This window comes from Caloenas nicobarica, chromosome 2 (assembly GCF_036013445.1).
Source record: "Caloenas nicobarica isolate bCalNic1 chromosome 2, bCalNic1.hap1, whole genome shotgun sequence".
In the NCBI taxonomy this organism is placed as follows: domain Eukaryota; kingdom Metazoa; phylum Chordata; class Aves; order Columbiformes; family Columbidae; genus Caloenas; species Caloenas nicobarica.
Window position 1 is genome coordinate 62,462,913 of NC_088246.1, and position 21,772 is coordinate 62,484,684.

The 21,772-nt window shown below is 37.2% G+C and overlaps 1 protein-coding gene across 1 annotated transcript in view; it reads left to right on the plus strand.

Annotated features, from left to right (window-relative positions):
- ADCY1 (adenylate cyclase 1) overlaps positions 1 to 21,772 on the plus strand; it is a 150,481-nt gene that overhangs the window by 78,167 nt on the left and 50,542 nt on the right. Inside the window, exons 5-7 of the mRNA XM_065628679.1 lie at positions 8,096 to 8,223; positions 17,956 to 18,114; positions 19,495 to 19,636. Coding sequence (XP_065484751.1) covers positions 8,096 to 8,223; positions 17,956 to 18,114; positions 19,495 to 19,636 — 429 coding nt within the window. The remainder of the gene's footprint in view (positions 1 to 8,095; positions 8,224 to 17,955; positions 18,115 to 19,494; positions 19,637 to 21,772) is intronic.

The following is a 21,772-nucleotide window of genomic DNA, read 5'->3' on the forward strand; positions in this document are numbered from 1 at the left end:
AGATTTCCCATGCTTTCTGTTTGGAGAATGACTGAATTTCAGACTTTTATTGGTGCACAAACGTGACAGGTTTTTTTTAAAATCTTCTCTGTTGTGTTGTTTCCAGAAGAATCTGGGAAAATATCAGTTTCCTGAAATTTAGGGCTTAGTTTTTCAACATTTAGAGTGTATTTGATTTAGACTTGTTTCTCCTGGGATATTCCTCTTCATAAAAAGATGGCATCTTAAAGGATACTTAACGAAAGCTGGGAAGGAGACAAGCATGCATATTGGTCGTGATGACTGTGTAAAATATTCTTCATAAAATCCTTTTTAATTTGCAAGTAAATTAACGTATATGACTGTTAAATATGTTCTCACTCTCCAGTACTAAAAACATTTAACTTTCTAGTTCTGTAAAATTACACTCCATGTGGAGTAGGGAAGGAATTTACCGTGGGAATGGGAATGCACAGAAAAGGTAGGCCAAGAACCAGTAGGTTATTGCAAGTCAGCATATATAATTACCAATAAAATTGAGGGAAATTGAAGAAAAAATATCTTCCTTTTTATAACTATCTTGAATAATTTTATATTCATTCTTGTATGATATGGTTCCCATGGTGGTAGATAATTTGTCATGACTTCTCAAATAAATACAGTTCTAAATTACAAGCTTACATATACTCATCTGGAGATGGCCAGCTTTCCTCAATCAGAGCTTATCAAGCCATTTTCTGTAGTACTTCCTATACTGTAACCAGATTTGTTTTCCTTTCCTATTATTTCTGCCACTCATTAGAAGCTCTTCTTGTTAAGACTATATTCGTTCTTATTGCTATGAGTATGTCTTTATTACCCTGCTAAATTGAACTCTATGGAGTATTGCAGTTAGCCTATTCTCAAGGTTTTTTATGCTGGGACTAGCAGATATGCAAGAACTAGTGTAAGTCAATAAAGTTACTATTTGCTGGCATTCCATTAAAAGGTTATCAAAATAGTTGTTTCAATTTTTAAATGCACAGTTCAAAACCTGAGTGAAAAGAAATGTTAAAATATGTATGCAGTAATTGACAAGATTCAATGAAATTTTCTAACGAGCTGGACAGTTTTCAAAAGTGTATTATCATTATTAGCATGTTGCAATTTAATGGACCTGTTGGTAATTTCCATGTCACTTTATTACACTTAGGATTTGAGTATGAAGTATATCTGTAAAAATCACTTAAATAACCTCTCACGTTTTGGCCCACATTCATCAAGTTATAAAATGGATTTTGATACTAGACAGAGAAACCATGTTGGTAAATCTTTTTGTTTTACTGAAAACAGAGTAAAATAATAAGTGAAATTATTGTCTGTCATTAATGAAAGTTGCAGATGGTGTGAGTAAACTCTGTATCCACCTCTGGGAACCCCAACACAAGACAGACATGGAGAGGGTCCAGAATGATGGAAGGATTGAAGCACCTCTCTTATGAAAAAAGGCTGAGAGAGTTGAGTTTGTTCAACTTGGAGAAGAGAAGGCTCCAGGGAGATGTTATTTAGGCCTTTCAATATAAAAAGGGGGCTTACAAGAAAGTTTGAGAGAGGCTTTTGCCAGGGTCTATAGTGATAGGACAAGGGGAAAAGGTTTTAAACTGAAAGACAGTAGACTTAGATGAGATATAAGGAATAAATGATTTATGATTAGAGTGATGTGACACTGGAACAGATTTCCCAGGAATGTTGTAGATACCTCATCCCTGGAAGTGTTCAAGGTCAGGTTGGATGGAGCTTTGAGTAACCCGATCTAGTGGAAGATGTCACTACCCATGACAGGGGAGTTTGAACTAGATGATCTTTCCAACCCAAACCGTTCTGATTCTGTGATTTTATGATTTTCACAGGTTTAGCTGTGAGAATTTAGCTTAAGTAGGCTCACATTTCATCAGCACAGAAAGAGGGCCCTTTCAAAGCGGATTCAAAGCAGGGTTCTAAGGAGTGTTTTTTCATGGGAATCTAAAACCATTTTTTCATCTTTTTCTGTACCTAGCTGTGCTGTTGTAAATACTGCTGCAGTCTAAGAGACTTTCTCTGGGTGGTCCTTCCCATGGAATGTTTTTGGTTTTGTTTTTCTCTAAAGCTCTTTGGTGCACAAAGTAATACAGCTGAATGAAAAAAATAGAAAGATTTTTCTGTTTTGCCTAATTTTATAGGGAAATTAAGTATAGTGGGAAAGTGTAAATATCAAAAATGCAAGCTGATATCTCAGAAAGGATCTGTTCCTCCCACTGTGCACTGAGCTTAAATAAATAACTTAATATCGTATTGCTTAGTTGCACTATACAGCTTTCCAGCTAACTCCATCTAATTCACTGCCTTTTCTTCTACGATCCTGAAGGAGAATGGCTTGTCCTTCACCATTTCCTTAACAGCAGAACACTGTACTATTCCCTTTCAAATGTGCTTGGAACAGTAAGGCATTCACTATACCTCTGTGTAAAGGAAGGACTGGACTAGTAATGTTGGGAACAGGCATCAACACCTAGGTATCTTCGACCAGTCTGTGTTCATATCTGTTGAAAGGGGGGCTCAAAACAGGTATCTGACCTATAATTGTCAAGCAGAATCAACTTGGTTAGTATATCAATAGTGCAGAGGATGAATATTAAAATTTGCATTTATCACATATGTCGTGTATATATGCAAGACAGTGTAGGTAAATTTTCAGAACTGTGTGTCTGTACATATTGTAAATGCACATATATATGTATGGGTTCATATATTTACACAGCATGATACCCAAAATATAGGTTTTTTCCACTTCTGTTCCAATCTCATGGATGAATTTAATGAAACTGAATAGAGACATCATTCCAGCTTTAGAGGATGTAGTAGAAAATGATATCCCTTCTGCAAGTTTCTTTTGTGTCTCTATAAACATAGGTAGTATAGATAAATTTATGTTGACTTCTAGAGTGATTCAAACCTTTCTAAGCCAATTTTCTATTGAGATTGTTTATATACTGAGCAGAATGTTATATGTTATTGAATATCCCTTCGGCTAGTTTGGGTCAGCTGTCCTGACTGTGTCCCCTCCCAGCTTCCTGTGAAAATTAACTCTATCACAGCCAAACCCAGGACAAAGTAGAATGAAGTTCTAGATTTGTGAAGAGAAATAAATAGGGAATGCATTTTATTGCTATCACATTTTTTTCCCAAATAGTCATTTTATACTGTAATAACTAAGAAAGGACTGTAACTGTCATGTTATTAACCTGGATTACTGAGTTATGGCTTGGATTCCTGAGGATTAGAGGGACAGCTGGTGTAAGTTAGTGTACTTCCACTGAACCCATGATGCCATGCTGATTAATATAAACTGAAAATTTGATCCCCTTTGCCTGCCTGATACAAACAGTTCAGCTCTGAGCACAGCAGGCTGCTCAGAGCAAGCTGTTGGAATGGGGCTTTCCAAACCAAAATGACTGATAAACCAAGTAAGGAAAACAAGAGGAACAACATGAAAGTACTTCTGTGATGGGTCCTTTCCTCAGGGTCACTGTGATCTCCCTCTTGTCTCATTGAACTCCTGTAAAGGAGGGTGACCATGCCCCTCTGTGGCACTGCCTGGCTTCAGTGATTAAGTTCTTGACAGCAGTGGCAGGGCCAGGAGAGTGGTGTATATTCCTTCTTCAGCCCTCATAGTTAACCACTGTCCCCCTAGAATTAAGTCTACTCAGTGAAAACTGAGCCATCAGAGATTTGCATTTTGATGGTTTCCCTTTACCCAAGACTTCTCTTCAATGTTTGAAGAAAACATTGAGCTAACACTTTTTTTTTTTTTTTAGGGAGCCAGGCAATATTTATTACTCCACAGATTCAACCAGTTTCAGACAGTGAATGGATGAAGGAGGCAGGAAGGGTTTTTGAGATCAAGAGATCACTGTGCTGCCAGTGCACCTCCTGCCACTCCTCTGCTTCATGCAGTGTTGCTCTTGTGCTAATTTGCAGCTGTGCAGGGGCAATATCCAGACATGTCACTAATGTTGAAGTCTGAGGTTTGGTGAGGATGCCAAAGCTTTCCCCTGATAAAGTTAAGCCTTCAGTGTAAGTCCAGGCCTAACAAATCTCCTCCCTTTTACCTCAACATGTAAGCAGCTGAACCTGGACATGTGCAGGTTTTGGTTTTCTCTTTTTTTTTTTTTTTACACTCTAACTTTGCAACCAGTAAGCATCATAGGTAATGACCAAACTCCTGTTCACATTTTTCTAGCCTAAACAAAACTAAATGTTACTACTGCTCACGTCCAAGAGCATTCTAGAAAAGTGTAAGACTGGTAGGGTTCGAGTTGCATCTTTTTGTAGTCCTTATTAATCTTTTATGTTACTCTGCACAGCATAACTAAATCCAAATTGTCTGAATATGGTAAAAGATCTTTATTATGTACATTAGCTGATGCAGTTTTTATTAGTAGGAACAGTAAAAAACCTGTCTTTCTAACTTATGGATAAATAAAATCCCTCCTACTCATAGACTGTGATTCCAGGAGGATAGGACAATAAAAGTCTGAAGAGAACACCTGCAAATCAGGTTGCTTGCAGCCTTGCAGAAAAAATTAATGGATGTGTATAAAAAACATAAAAGATACTGGAATTAAGTCAAACAGAGTCAGAATCATCCTTGGTGTAATACCACTGCAGTTAGTGGAGTTATGAGAGAGAGAAGTTCAATGTTTAGCTTTTAAAATTGTAATACAGCTGACCTTCCTTTTTGGCTCACTTTCATAGGTACTCACATACCATGAAGACACATGAGTATGTAGAAATACATAGATTGTTTCAGTGACAGAAGACAGAGCAGGGACTCTTTCCTGGATTAGCATCTGTCATCTCTAAAATAAATAAAAGCTTTAAAGCTTCTCCTACCAGACAGTGTTACAAGAAATAAAAATAAGGTACTGAGCATCCCTGACTTTGGATCTATTTATGTAACAAATACTTACTTGGATAGCCGATAAGATAAAAAATCCAGCAGAAACAATAAGAATTGTTGCAATCTGACATCTGAGAAAGATTTTCCTTTAAAAGACTTTACATTTATGCAGTACAGTCTCTCTGTTCAAGAGAACACCTAGCTGGGAGAGGTCTCCAAGCTCCTTAAACTTTGTTATTTCTTTGAGACAACCTTTATATATATATATATATATATAAAATATATATATTTTACAAACCATAAATTATTTTCACTTTACTTTTTATTGAAAAAAGAACCCTCATCCCAAATATACTAAATATTATTTGACTTGTATAGTACAAGAATATGGAGATAATGGTCCAAATTTCCAGTTTTGCTAAGTTGGCAGACTTCACTCTGTCTGCACAATACATTTAAATAAAAAAACCTACAACAACAAAAACCCAGAGTTGTTTGAAACAGAAGGCCCTCCCTACTCTACCTAACACAGAGGTAGAATGAAATTCTTTATAAAGTACTTGTCTGAAAGTGTAAAGAAAGTGCTTAGCAACTTTGAAGTATCCTCTGCTTTCCCAGCTGGACCTCCACACTGACAAACCCTGTGACTGACAGTTGTGCCAGAGAGAATTCTGCAGATCCGCTTGGAAACATCTCAGTAAGGCACTGCAGGTGGGGAAGCTGCCTGGCTGATGCAGTGCTAGCAATCTCTGGTGCTTTTTATCATGTGCATAAAACCAAATAATCAGCAGTTACTAAACAGACATTGCTTGTATCAACTGTGACTGGAATTTGTAACTATTACACTTGAATTCATCACTGTCACAAATGTGAAAAATATTGCTGTGTCAAAGGGTTCTTTGGAAGTTGCTGAGGAAACAAAACAAAGAGAGGGAAAGGGTTTGTTTTGTTAATTTGCATATCAATCCTTAAAAAGATTGATATTACAAAGCTGCACTGCCTCTTCTTCCTGGAATTCTGCTTCACATGTCAAGAAAAAGAAAACAAAGATTTTTTTCTAGAGATTACTGTATATTAATTGTTTGTTATAAATAAGGACAGTGAGGATACATCTGATAAGGAACAGAGTGGTGGTTTCAAAAACAGCAGGTGATTTAGGCATATGTCCTCCATCAAAATTATCTCTCTCTAGAAAATGCTGTAGTCCTTATTTTCTTTTTTTTTCTCCTGCACAAGTAATAAACTGACTTGAAAAAGTGGTAATGGATCAAGCTTTGTTATGTTTTTGTTTGTTTGTTTTTCCTTTCTTAATCTATCTACCAGACTGCTAGATCATGCTGTGCCAGTCTGACAGTAATTTTGTGTATCCTGTTATAAAATGTGCAGCACTGCTCTATAGCACAGGAAGCTCTCTAAGAAAACTAAGTCATTAGAAATAAGCCATTTTGGAGGTAGACACTGAATAGGAGAGAACACTGATCAATTTTATTGTCAAGCACAGGTTACTGAAATGGCTTTTCTGAATAACTTTTGACTGGGTCAAATAGCCATTGCCTGGCCACAGATCATGCACGTGAAATTTGAAGATGAAAAGGGCTTTATTAGAGGATTGTAAGGTGTGAGTCAAAACTGGATTTATTTTGGAAAGTAAGTTCCAGCTTTAACTAATTAGTGCCCTTTACTGCTTTAAGATTTGCCCTTTTTTTTTTTAATGGCTTATTTTGGCAGTATAATTTAGTGGTTTCTACTAGAAAATGTGGGGATTTCTATTAAAAAACTTAGTGGTTTTTGTCCAAAAACCTTGATTTGGAAGGCCTGTTTTGTGTCAGGATAGATTTGGAGCTCTGCATATTATTTTGTGTACAGCAATAATTATTTTATTAATATAATACCATTTAGCCAAGGATCTCAAAGCATCCAATTAAAACTCTAAGCAAAATTGGTGAGGCATTTGTGATTATAGGCTGTGGGAATATTTTAAGGCCCCAGTAATAATGCTTCTACAATAATTATGCTTGATTAAAATATATCTTAGCAATGATAATTGGCAGTATATTTAAAATCCTGCTGTAATGCAGAAGAAATGTTTAGTAGTCACTCTCAGAAAAACCTTTCCTACTACTTAAGCATAGCCAAAAGGATTGTTCTCTTCTTTGGTTCAAGATCTGAATTTACTGCTTAATTTATAAAAAGAAGTAGATAAACCCATTTTCCCAAACAGTGTTAGCATGCCTTCTTCCATTCCTGAATAGAGGTAGTTCTCATAATATTTGTTCAATACTCAGAAACATTTACAAAGATGACAGACATGAGAATGCCTGCAGCTGAAAAAGAGTGTAAAAACCAGCCCCAAATGCTGGTGTCTGACATGTCAGAGAAAGGGATTGCTGTAGACATAGCCATCACTTCTGAGCTGGAATATGGGTAATGATGTGGAGAGTGTGGTCAACTCAGGAAGATTTTGATTCTTGTAGGCAGGAGACTGGATGAGAATATGTGCCTGTATAAGACATTAAACCAGTATGATTAGGTCATTTTTTTTCCAGAAATTTTAAATTTTCCCGCCACAGCTCTCTCTTTTTTTTTTTCCTCTCCTCCTTTCTGTGCCACTGAAGTCAAGTCTATATAGCACAGTGCTGGGGAAGGAATCAGATTTTTGTTAATCCTCTCTCATCATATTCACAATGCTGATTTTGCATGTCTCTTACTGATATAGTCCCAGGTGTTTAAGTTGGATTCATTTAATCAGGTTATTTACTTTTCTGTGCCATACTCTGGATAGGTACAAGTCCCCATAGTTTAGCTGCAAGGAATACCATCATCTTGTCATGTTTCCTCATAGTTTGTTAGTTAAAGGCACTGCTTTGTTGAAGGCCTTTTGTTATGTGCTCTTTGTTTAGAAATGAACTTTCTGCTCAGATAGATGTAGCAATCATGACATGACATCATAGGTTTTTCAAAATAGGAGGGATTTATCCAGATGTCTTTGGCCGTAGAAATCAAATTGTATGGAAACAGGAGATAAATTCAATGGTAGTGCAAACTGACTGCATCTTCCGATCTGCAAGTGTGATTACTTCATTTGACCACAAGAGGATTCCCTCAATGATTGCATAGTATTGGAGAAGAATTTATCTTCTAAATATTGGAATATTTATTTGAATCGTAAAACTTTTTCCATTCTGTTTTTTATTAAAGGAAAACCACTGCAGAAGAATAAAAATCCTAGGGGACTGTTACTACTGTGTATCAGGATTGACCCAGCCCAAAACAGATCATGCCCACTGCTGTGTTGAAATGGGACTAGATATGATTGACACCATCACGTAAGTACTGTGCACAGTGAACCCAGACAGGAGTGCTACAACATCTTCTATGTGGCATTCAGGAAGTGTGTTCTCAGAGAAATACCAGCGTCTGCTAGCACTGCCCATCTAGCAATTCACACTGCTGCATTCAGGTCACAGGATACTGGTTTTAGGAGGAGTCATTCTAGACATCAATTTTCCATTTAATCACTGTGAGGAAAAAGTGCACGAGTATGAATATGCAGAGTCACATAAATGTACTGACTAGGGAACAGAAATATACTGGGAAATAATGAAATATTCCTCTTGCCATTTGCCACAAAGGAGTCCAATTTCTTGGTTTACAGCAATAAACACCACTCATTTTGCACACCAGTACATAAACTCAAAGCCAGTCCTGATGTATGCATTTCGTATATGCGTTTGTATTCTCAAAATGATAGCTCGTTGGTTTTTTTGGTGGTCGTTTCTGTATGTCGTGTTTAATCCTTGAATTTATTTTGCTTTTCAGAAATGTAATGTGAAATTCACTTTGCTGATCAAAATATTTTTTCATGCTTGAGAGCTCTGCATTGATCATTATTTTACCAAGGTGAAAAATGTGTATGTGAGAGAACTGTGAATGAGCTTTTAGTGAAAGTTGGAGGTTTATTTCATTACATAGGAGGAAAGGGATAAATATGGGAAATACCTTCACTACTGTACTGCTCTGTGTGTGCGTTTTACAGGGAGGCTGCAGGAGGGAGTGCACATCTGTGTTAATTCTGTATGTAAATAAATACTGGTCCACACATTGCTATTACATTTGAAATGAGCTTGCACAAGTGTGTCACAACAAGAGCCTTAACCTGTTTTATACTGGAAAGTGTTTGCCCACTGTTTCCAGTAGCCAGTTATTTCTCTCTGTTGTCAGCTGGATTGTTGGGAATATGGAGTTGACTCAAGGCTCTGCTTCCCCTCACTTAATTGCTAAGTTTTGCATTGTACACAGAGAAGACCTGCCTTCTCTGTGAAGGTGAACAGACCACAGTGTAATCTAAATTTTAAAATGAATAGCAAACAATTAAATAAAGAAAAAATATATCAAATAAGCAAACATAAGACTTACCAGTTCAGATTATACATTTTTTGTTTGGAACATTTCACCTTCTTTCTTGTTCCTAATAAAGCTTTTACCACATCTTGTATTTTATGTCTTCCATTTGCATGTGAGGGTGTTTATGCACATATATGCACACAAAGAAGTTGTTTTTCCAAATCAAATTTGTGCTTTTTTCTGGAGAGTCTTGTTTTTGTAGAAGAATGTATTATGATCCTCTCACAGAGTTCACTGTAAGTTTTGCTCAAGAAAGTTAGGTTTATCTCTCTGGAAGTAATGGCTAGTGATTCAAACCTTGCTAATGCCTTAGGGGAACACGGACATTACCACACATTTTTGTTATTTGATATCAACCTTAAACTTTTCTTTGACCCTGAATTCACTGAGCTTTCTTTACAGAGGACTTGAAAGCATAATAAAAAAGGAGAGTACCTAAAGCAATTGAAGGCTAATTGTCATTTCTAGCTCAATCCATGTGTTTTTATTTATAAGTTCATTTATAAAATCTCTCAGAGTGTAAAGAGATGGGCAAATGAATACATATTCTCCCTCTCATTCAATGCAGGCTCATCATCATTGTAAACTTTGCAAAATTTATAGAAGACTTTGTAATCTATGATAATAAATGATACTATAAAATCCTGAAAGAATATCCTAAGTCTGCAGATGATGCATATGTGCATTCTTCCAGCAGTATATGGATACTCCATTGATTAGGAAGCCTTGGCCTTTGGAAGCATATTTACATGTACAGGTCTTGTACACATTTTCCTAAGTATTTTTTTTACTAAATCCCTGGAAAACTCTCATCCTCTTTTAAATCTAGCATTAATCTTTAATTCAGTAGTTGTGCTGTGTTTCATGTACACAAATAAGGTAGTGATATAACTGTCTGAATTTTCCTTTTTTGAATGTTTCAATTTTATTAATATTAGAAATTAAACATGTTCCCTTTTTATATTATCATTTTTTGGCTGCTGTCATTATAATGTAAACTTGAAAAAGGAGTTGAATTAAAAAGGAAGCAATGAACTGGAACTGTTCAGCCCTGAGAAGAGAAGGCTCAGGGAGAATTCTATGAATGCAAACAAATATCTAATGAGAGGGTGTAAAGAGGACAAAGCCAAACTTTTCTCAGTGGTTTCCAGTGTCAGGACAAGAGGAAATGGGTACAAACTGAAATACAAGAAATTCCATTGAAATATAAGTTGGTTTTGTTGTTGTTGTTGTTGTTTTATGTGGAGGTGGTCACATACTGGAAAGGTTGCACTGAAACATTGTGGAGTTTGTATCTTTGGAGAGATTGAAAACCCAGCTGGATGTAGTCCTGGGCAACATTCTGCTCTGACCGGGGAGGTCTGCTCTGACCCAGAGGCCCCTTTCAGCGCCAGCAACTCTCATTCTGAGTGGATGGGCTATAGTCTGTTATCTAGAAATGTTTAGTCAGATGTTGTGGTAGAAGATGACTAACTGACAATTTCAGCATTTTATTTTTTGAAGAATTTATAAATTGTAAGTCTTCAGTATAGTCAGTGGCCAGAGCATGGTGAGAGGGCAAGATGGAGAAGAGACAAGGTTGTAAGAGAGTGCCAGATTTATTTAGGGTTGTTGAATGGCTAGAGACCTATTCTGCATCCTTAGTACATAAGCACAATTAATTAATCCAAATTTTTTTTTCCATGAGGAATTAGTAGAGTGAGTAAGGACTGTAAGATCCAGGTTCAATGCATATTGTTTCTTTTAGTGAAATGAATGCACCTGTTCTGCTTATGTTAGGAAACAGGAAGATGATGCATGCCAAGTACCATTGCCCTGGATGGCAGTACTATATTTTCCTTTACTGCAAGTGGAGCATCACCTGTTCAGCTATTGGTGGATTCTGGGTGAGGTTCTTTTGTTGACAGAAGCATGTGCCAACTGCACAAAAATCTCCAAATCAGGAAATAGATTCTGCTGAATATTAGGAAAGAAACTCTTCATTCCTTCACAGAAACGGAAGTTAGAAGGTGAATTCCTCAAATTAATTTGTTTGAAAATATGTTGAGCAAATGAAAAGGAGAAGTGAAGAGCCTATGACAGTGAAGTTGGAATGCAATATTTTATTTTCTATTTGTATGGTTATGCATAGAATTATAGAATTGTATGAGATCATAGAATCTCCAGGGATGGGCCATCTACCGCACCTCTGGGCAACCTGTTCCAGTGTTTCCCCACTCTCACTGTAAAAAAATTCTTCTTCATGTCTAGCCTGAATCTCTCCTCTTTTAGTTTAGTCCTTTAGTCCTTTGTCTTATCGCAACAGGCCCTGCTAAAAATTCTGTCCCCATCTTTCTTATGGCTCCTTGGAAATACTGAAAAGCCGCGATAAGGTCTCCCCAGAGCCTTCTCTTCTGCAGGCTGAACAACCCCAATTCTCTCAGCCAGTCCTCATAGAAGTGGTGTTCCATCCCTCTGATAATTTTTGTGGCCCTGAACTCAAATATATGAACTCATTATAACATTAGAATCAGTCAAATCACAGATCCAGCAACCAGCCACTAGAAGTTTGTATTTCTTGATTTCCTGGAAAAAGCACATCTTGGTGCATGCTTTTGACATCCGTCAGCTGAATCACATTTCACGTTGGGGTTGGACTAGATGACATTTGAAGGTCCCTTCCAACCTAAACTATTCTGTGATTCTCTGATTCTATATAAATGGATACTTTCTGTGCTCTTCATATTCCATATAACTATTACTTAACTATCTTAGAATATGGTGCTGCATGTAAGTATCATCTGAGAATGTTGTCTCATTACCTTTAGATTGAGATCTTCAAGGTAATTTTCAAATAGCATTATAAAATACTTAAAATCTTCAGTTTCATCTGCCTTCTACAAAGTATTTTTTTCAAGGACACAGTTGAATTCAGACCAGAACCATTATGGGAGGATTTTTTTTTCTGAAAAACACCCCAACAAAACGGATAGTGTTATATTCTCTTCCTATTCAAAAAAAATTCTGCTGCCAATGAGTTTTGTGTCAGTGAGTCAGTACAGGCCAGGTGTTTGTTCTACTTCAGAGTCACTTAAACCATCATGGCAATATTTAAGTGGAAGTTAAGTATTGGATACTAATGATGTTGCTTTCATCAGGTGAGTTTTAAATGTCAGATTTTTGTTAGTAATATAATAAAAACGGGCAAGTTCATTAGTGCCTCTAATGTGCCAGGTGTTACTCTAATGTGGCAGACATTGTCCTCACCTTGGTTTTGAACAATGTGTTAGGCCAAGTAGGGTCTTCATCTTACTTAAATTGCTTGCCACACTTGAAGGTTCCACTCTATCTACTACAGTATTTTGCCTTCTAAATAGATACATTTGTTACCTAATTGCCATGTAGAAACATTTTACCCAGCTACCCAAGCTCTTCCCTCTCTCTCTCCCATAAACTGGCTAGAGTTCAGGTTTGAGCTAGTGTTACAGGGGAAATTTTATACATTCTTAGCCATAGTTTGTCTTTCTTTACAGAGCACTTCATCAACTGGCATAAATTATATTAAACAGTTCTTTGGCTTAGTCCAGAAATGTAACCTCGTAGGAGATTAAATGGGATGAAACGAGGGAGTTATTTAAATGCATTCAATAATGCCATAGGGCAAGAAGCGAACTGTAATGTTTCCAATTGGAAATGAGGAGGGAATCTAGGTGAGTAGGATATAAATACTAGATTTGGGACTGGGCCAAAACTTTTGAGTTAACATTCACAAACTTGTCAAAAGTGTAATAGGATCCTGTAGTCATTCATGTTGTCACATAAATGATGCATTCTCATTATATTCCTTACTATGTCTTACTAGGATGCCATTTTAGTAGTGACTCAGAGGGAATTGCACCAATAGCCTCATCACTAGTGATGTCTACATTAGCAGATACCATGGCACAGTAGGAGCACATTTGTAGATCACAGGAGCTGCTGCTGACTACTTCAGTTTAACCTATATATATTACAAGGGGGAGGAGGGAGAGGATTACTTTAGAAAAGGTCTTGTCTGGCCCCCTGGATTGAATGTTCCTATTCCCTGGGGGGTTTGAAGAGGTCTGAAGGAAAGTGTCCGTGAACCTTTGCTTCTTGAAATCTGGGCACCACAATGGGGTCTATCAGCTCTTCTTTGTGTCACATAGGTGAGTTTATCCCATACGGATTACTCCATCTAATATGGATGACTCCTCCAGTAACAGATGGAAGTTGGGCTTATTTTGCATTCACACATTGTGTTGCTGCTTGGTTCCATGGGGCATTGTGGAGGCTGATGCTTGAATTGTTTCCTTCCTATGGGTTTTGTCGTTGGCTCACCAAAGGCACTAAAGGAGGGAGAGAAACTACAGCAGCCGATTTGAGGAAGCCCAGCTGAAATGACAAGTGTGATCTTTTGTCTGAGGAAGAAGACAGAAACACTAACTTTCCTGATGTCAACACTGTTGATGCTTTTTCCCTGGTCCTCCAGAGGTCTGAGGCCTGGGAAAGTTTGGACTGGCAGGAGTGAGTTGAACTTGAATTCTGGGAGAACCAGCAACTGCATTTTCAGAAGTGGAGAAAGCTGTCTACCATTCATGAAAGCTTAGTCAGCTTGCACCTCTGTCAAAGTCAGCCTCTTGACCACTGAAGCCATCAGACCATCACAGCTCAGGCTCTCTGCCCTAGCTCTCTGCTGCAATGCTCTGGGTGAGCAATGTACTGTGAAAGCATGCAGAAAAGGTTTTCAAACAACAAAACTTAATTGCCTTTATTCTTTATCTGTTGCTTAACATTCCTCATTTTTGATAGTTCAGTAGGGTGTGTTTATGGAAATTAACTGCATAAAGGGCACACAGATCTTAAAGGTAAATCCAAAAGTTTAGTAAACTGTTCATGAGCTTTTTTTTTCCTACTCAAATTTAATAGTGGTGAAAGCACCCCTGAAAAATACTGTAGTTTCTGGGGAAAATGTAGAAATGTTTTATTGATTTGGATTTTTTACTAAGTGACTACTTCTGGAAATCTTTTGTTCAAAACATAAAGTGTTTTCAGATTCTGCTTTATGGTTTGTTGGTACATTATACAGTCCAGCTTATTTAACAAGTAGTATGATCAGCCACGTTGTATTTCTCTGCTCATTTCTCATTTAGCTATTCAGATTTCTAAAAGCAGATAAAATTTCCCCCTCTCAAGCAGGCTGGGACAAGGCAAGGTCAAAGGTCTACAATGGTCTTTATCAATGTTTGAATTTCATTGTCTTTCCACTTAGATTTAGCCAGAGGTTTTATGCACTGTTTTAAATCTGAAAAATATAACATTCATTTGTGAACAGAGAAACTCGTGCACTTGCATGTTCTCCAAAGAAGATAATTAACTACTAGGTTGGTGAAAAAGCAATTGTGTTTTTTGCATTGTTGAAATTTGCCATTTGATACTGGAATACATTCTTAAACAAATGCAATTATGCTATACATCATTTGCATGCACTTTTCTCGCTTTATGTTTTTTTGCTGCTGACTTATTAGTTGCTGTTTATTTGATATTTATTTTAGACTATGGAAATTATGTTAGACAAAAAGCAAATTTGAGCAATTCTCTTATTGGAGTTCAAAATAAGTCATAAAGCAGCGGAGACAACTTGCAACATCAACAACACACTTGGCCCAGGAACTGCTAATGAGCATACCGTGCAGTGGTGGTTCAAGAAGTTTTGCAAAGGAGACAAGAGCCTTGAAGATGAGGAGCATAGTGGCCGGCCATCAGAACTTGACGACCAATTGAGAGTAATCATCGAAGCTGATCCTCTTACAACTACATGAGAAGCTGCTGAAGAACTCAACATGGACCATTCTGCGGTCATTCAGCATTTGAAGCAAATTGGAAAGGTGAAAAAGCTTGATAAGTGGGTGCCTCATGAGCTGACCTAAAATCCAAAGCATTGTCATTTTGAAGTGTCATCTTCTCTTATTCTACACAATAACAACAAATCATTTCTCAATCGGATTGTGATGTGCAACGAAAAGTGGATTTTATATGACAACCAGTGACCACCAGCTCAGTGGCTGGACTGAGAAGAGCCTCCAAAGCACTTCCCAAAGCCAAACTTACACCCAAGAAAGGTCATGGTCACCAGTGGTCTGCTGCCAGTCTGATCCACTACAGCTTTCTGGATCCTGGTGAAACCATTATATCTGAGAAGTCTGCTCAGCAAATCGATGAGATGCACTGAGAACTGCAACACCTGCAGCCGGCATTGGTCAACAGAAAGGGCTCAGTTCTTCTCCACAGCTACACCTGACCACACATTGCACAACCAACACTTAAAAAGTTGAACGAGTTGGGCTACGAAGTTTTGCCTCATCCACCACATTCACCTGACCTCTTGCCAAATGACTACCACTTCTTCAAGCATCTCAACAACTTTTTGCATGGAAAACGCTTCCACAACCAGCAGGATGGAGAAAATGCTTTCCAAGACTTCATCGAATCCCAAAGTATGCATTTTCATGCTACAGGAATAAACAAACTTATTTCTCATTGGCAAAAATGTCTTGATTATAAAGGTTCTATTTTGATTTATGAAGATGTGTCTGAAACTAGTTGTAATGATTTAAAACTCATGGTCCACAACTGCAATTACTTTTGCACCAACCTAATACTACTTAGTTATGCAGGGGAATATAGGCAGGCAAGCAAGGTGTAATCCTGAAGGGCTTTGGCCTGCAGGGTATGATATTTGTGTAAGGTCAGTCTGTTAATGGCACAATACACATGCACAGGTGAAGATACAAAGATTAAGTTATCATTAGGTGGCTTATATTATTAGCTCCTTTCATTTTCTGAAGGCTTTGTCAAGCAGACAGTGTACACAGTAAGTCCTGTAACACTTGAGTCATTTATGACTCCTTGAAGTCTTTTTTGAGGCTTTACTGAGAACAGATACTGAATAAAGGAAAGCTGACTTGCAGCAAGCAGAAATAGGACAAGGAAATATGTAGTCTTTCAGAAAGCTGTGCATAAGCCTTTCTGTGCTCTTGCATAAAACACAACTGAAAAATGTGGTATCCCTACATCTATGGGGAGAAAAGAGATCTCCATGTTACTCGCATTAGTGATGGCTGACATGGTTTATACTTCAGCACTTCATGTCTGCAGAGTTCCTTACTTAAATTGAGGCCAAGTATCTTGTGCTGCTTACTCCACATCTTGACCGATGCTGCCCTTTCCATTAATTGTATTTAAACAAGTACAACGATACAAGAGACAAATACAGTGACTGCTCCTGCAATAGTTGAAAAGTCTTCCTAAAAATGTTTCTGCCAAATCCCGTGTAGCTGGATGAGACTTTAAAAAATATATTTGTCAAATGAGATCAAAGGAAAATTACAGCCAGAGCCTCAGTTTAAGATCTTCTCCTATTAAATGCATTGGAAACTTTGAATTTAAACACCTGATAAAAATCAAGTCTTACACTGATCAGTCAGTTTCATTTATTCACCAATATTATATCTTTTTGGACTACAACTTAACCGGGGAATGACAGGTATCTCTGTAACAGAAAAAGCTGCAAAGATTTATGCAATGTTATCTCTGCAGGTAATGTGTAAGACTATTAGCTTCAAGACTCTTTTTCAGTGTTCATAAATTGTGTGGAGTGCAAGTTATAGCATGGCCTGCATTCACAGAAATGAAGAATCCTTCCTTACTGTGGCACTAAAATTAAAAATGCTTTTAATAATGACTTTGCCAATTAATTCCTCCTTTTCCAGCTACAAATGAAAATCTCCACAGGTTAGGTTTAATTTACAGATACAAATCCATAATTACAGGTGGTTTCTGTGCCACTCTTGCAGGAGCTTTGGAAAGATATTCGTGTTTCTAATCACTCTTCATCTGCTGCTCTTGCACTGACTTATTGGTTTTATTTGTCCTATAATCCTGTAACTGGGTAACTGAACCAGTTAGAACATAGTAGAGTGGAGTTGTTGCTTATTCATTTGCCTTTTCAATTTGCAGAAAGTGTAAGAGCATTTAAATATGTCTGTGCCCTTTCAGTTTCACCATAGGAAATGATGCTTAGCTGTGTGTACCGTGAAGGTGCAGCACAATTCTGTATGATTATTAGTAGCTGCAACACTTTCCTAGCAGTAATAACGGGAAAAAATATCCGTTGAAAAAAGAGAAAACACGAAATATTAAAGAAGTTTTACCCAAGAAGACTGACAGTCTGAGACAATTGGAAAAAAAAATATTATTTTTTAACCAAGTAGGTTTTCATTCAACTGAAATTTTAATTAAATTATGAACTTAAAGAACATCAGAAATCTAAACTGTGACCACATACATGAGACAATAACTTTTAAAAAAATATATTTTTAACCCAGTGTGCTGCAGATACTGAGATTTTGGTTTAACCGTAATTAATATATGACCAAGAAAATTATTTCTTTGGAATTACAACCAGGGCTTTGAAACTAGTGAAGGAAAGGAACAGTACCTCAATATATAATCTGAGATTTTTAAAATATCCTGTCTATTCAATCATGTGTGTATATATATATATATATATGTTAACTTTTGGGGAAGGAAAGAAAGAGAAAATCAAGAGCAATGTCATTGTCTAAAGACTAATATTCTAATGCTGTCTATCCCAGATCTGTTGCAGAAGCCACAGAGGTTGATCTCAACATGAGAGTTGGATTGCATACAGGCAGGGTGCTTTGTGGGGTCCTGGGTCTCCGAAAATGGCAATATGATGTCTGGTCAAATGACGTGACTTTAGCTAATGTCATGGAAGCTGGAGGACTGCCTGGGTAAGTCTGAGAAAGAATCATAGAAAAAGAAATAGAAACCTGTATGGTTGAAGGATTTATTTCCTTCTTTGAGGCATTTGCAGCGTAATTGCTATCAATAAGAAGGGTTGTGTTTGATAACAGCAATGTATTGTATGATCTATCCTGCAGAATTCCCCAAATTACCTTGGTATTTACATTAGTAATAGGTTAGGTTGCCAAATATAAAGAGTAGGAATGCAGGAATGCTAGATTTTCACCATTTCATGTTATAAAAGTAAAACCTTCTAATTATTTCGTGACATTTTTACCCTTGCACCTCTACACATATTGAGGGTGTGTGTCTTACTCCTTTTACATGGCAAGATTTCCAATACTAGCACTGTGCTATAGAAAAAATACCCGTTTATGCACTCAAATGTTGATGGTGTGTGTGCAAATGATACAGTAGCACATAGACCTACAGCCATTTCATGGGGCACAACCTGGGATTTTAAGTGCTCCTTGGACCCAATTTAAATGCATACTTTTGCAAAGGTACGTGGGTGTACTTCTGTGTGCAACTCACATTTGGACTGGGACCTACCATCTTCTGTCGGTTTTTTACAAGATAATGATTTGCTGAAGAAGGGGACAATGGAACCTCTTTATTTTTGTGGTTAAGATGAGTGAATTTCTGTTCGTTACATATGTCCACCTTACACAATTTTGGCAGTGTGTTTTGTATGTTCATTACCTTAAGGCTTTCCAATGAAAAAAGTCTGAAGACATGTTTAATAGAGGAAAGCAGTAACATATTTTCAGATATCTTCTGTGAAGACATTTTAAATAAAAGGGGTCTTTCAGGAGAAAATGTGAAGTTTTCAGGATAAGAAAACTCACGAATAGTGTCAAAGATGGCTATGCTGCCAAAACAAATTGAATTAGAAAGCTGTCTATGAAACAGAGTGACTAAAAGAAACAAGTCAGAGATGTGAAGAGGAGCAGAAAAATAAGTTTCTCCTTTATGCACAGGAGAGATTTGGAGTGTGAAGTCACAAGTTTCAAACAGCAAGATGCTTTTCTAAGCAGGCAGTGAGGTAAATGCTTAAGAAAGCCACACAATGTAGATGATGATGTGCAGGCTTTCACTTTATACAAATCAACAAATCTGCAAGTGTTTGGACAATCAATAGTTATCTTTCTGTTCACTCTGCTCAAATTTAGAAAATGCAAGTAACAGAAATATTTCAATGTTCATTTTGTTGAAAAGGCTAAAGAAAACAAATTTTTTACATCAACAATAGGGTTTTGCACATAATTTGGCCTCTTTATGAACTTCTGCACAGGAGTGTATTTCGGTCGCAACCCGGTCATAATGTATCTTTGCTTTGAACAGCAATGTCCAATTTTTTTCTCCAGGAAAGTTCACATTACAAAGACCACCTTAGAGTGCCTAAATGGGGACTACGAGGTAGAACCAGGACATGGTCATGAAAGAAATAGTTTCTTGAAGAAGCATAATATTGAAACATATTTTATTGTGCCATCCCATCGTAGGAAGGTAAGGTCCACAAATTATAGCTTATTCTGTGATATGTTTTCATAGTTTAACAACTGTTCCGTGATATTCTGAAAGCAGAGGCAATACTGGTATTTCTTATTTCTAAAGGCTCTTCAAATACTCTTGAAATTAGATCTTTTGATTTTGACTGAGACAGGAATGCTAAAATAGCTAACCTTGAATATTACACAGAGAAGATGATCAATTTACTTTTGAAGTTTAAAAATAAAACTTTTATTCCCTTTATCCTCCCCTCCCAAAAAAAACCTGTTATTTTATTCAGATTCTGTAATTATTCTATCAGAAATTATATATGTTCCTCCAAAAATTTAATTCATTCTTCCCTTCCCTCTCCCTTCAAAAGGGTGTTTCAGAATATTAATGCTCACAGGTTGGCTATTTTTCTTCTGGTTTTCCTTACTCTTTCATTCCCATGGGAATACCCATCCCATTTTACTCATGCTCTCCTAACACTTTCTGCAACAACTTGTGATACTGGTGGCTCCTTTACTGGACCTGGAGGATTCCCCAATGAATAGACACAGAAAAAGTAGCATTTGCAGACATGTCATGCCCACAGCAGAGAAGTTAATGAAATTAATTCAGCAGTGACTGAACTAACATCACATGGAAGTCTGGAAAATCCACCATGTTGCCAAGCTGTACAACCTAAGCCCTTTATCCAGGTCAGAGGAAGACGCTGAGGTCAACCATCCTGCTTTCAAATGTATATACCACTGAACCACAGATCAGGTATTTATGCTGAAGCTGTATAAATTTTCTAAAATTACTGCAATAAATAATATTCACTGTCCAAAACATGCATGTTTTTTCTAGCTTGAGCTGCTCATGACAAATTCAATGTTTTCCTTGCTTGCTCTGCCACCTCAGACTCCTGCAATTATTTTGGCCATCCCTTTCTTAACTGCCCTTTCCTCCAAATTTTCTTAAGCTCCCCCTTACCTTCAGCTTCTTCCTTTTATCGGACCCCTGGAGACATACAAGGGAAAAAGGAGGAAATCAGCAGTGCTGTTGAGGGACAATCACATTTTCTGCTCTTCTTTTTGGTGGAGAACAGAAAATGAAAAGTGTGTAAAGAATATATATAGTAAGAGAAGATTTTAGCACATTTGAGCAGGAACTTCATTTTTTAGCTGTTGCTCAGGATTTAGCCACCCCTAATGGAGATGGATGTGACTAAACAGATTTTCAGGATAAGGAGAACAGAGGCCCAGCAGTGTGATGGTAATATCTCGAGTCTCAGCATGCAGTGAAGGTGGAGACAGTGGTTTCTCAACAGATTCATTTATAGTCACATCTTTCTTCCTCAACAAGTTACTGAGCTTAGGGCAGCCTTTTGTTCTACTACAAAATGTATTGTGACTTCAGTAGGAGCCTTGAAAGTCCATAATCGTCATTTAAACACTTTCAGTATGTTCCAAACTTTTCCATATCAAATGAGGATTATCTTAGAAGTTATCCACCATAACATGTTTATGGGCCACAAGGAACTTTATTGCTCTTAGCCAGACAACTCAGGATACAGACGTTCACAGCTTTATCTTCTGAGACTCTGCCCAAACAAGCTTCATTGAGGGATTTGACCTCTATAGGGAAAATTATGCAATTCTGAAAGTAAGTGTGAAAACAACACAGAGGAGTTTTTGAAGTGATGTCAAAGCTCCATGCTTGAGGATGTTAACCAATGGATGCTTAACAAAAATGTGAACAGGGAAAAACAGGTCATCTTTAATTCCATGTCTGCAGTCAGTTTCTTGGCCTGAATTTGATGACTCAGGGAGTTTTTATGGAAATATTGGGAGCCCAGTCACCAGGGGAATTTGATTCTAGGAGTGAAAACTCTTGTTGTTTTATCCCAGAAAGGTTGCTGCAAGGATGTTTTTTATGCACTTCCTCTAAAGCATTTTGTTATTAAAGAGATGGAGTACTCTCATCCACTGCAAAAATCATGCAAGCTCACATTTTGTTCTTCTGCTGGTATATATGATTGGATTGGTTTTTAGGTAGCATGAAAGAAAACAGGTGGAAAAACAGTGGACTGTTTTAGCAATCAGTGAGAGATATTTCTAGTGGCTTTCTTGAAATCAGAATTAGTTTCCAAATTAATCAATCCCA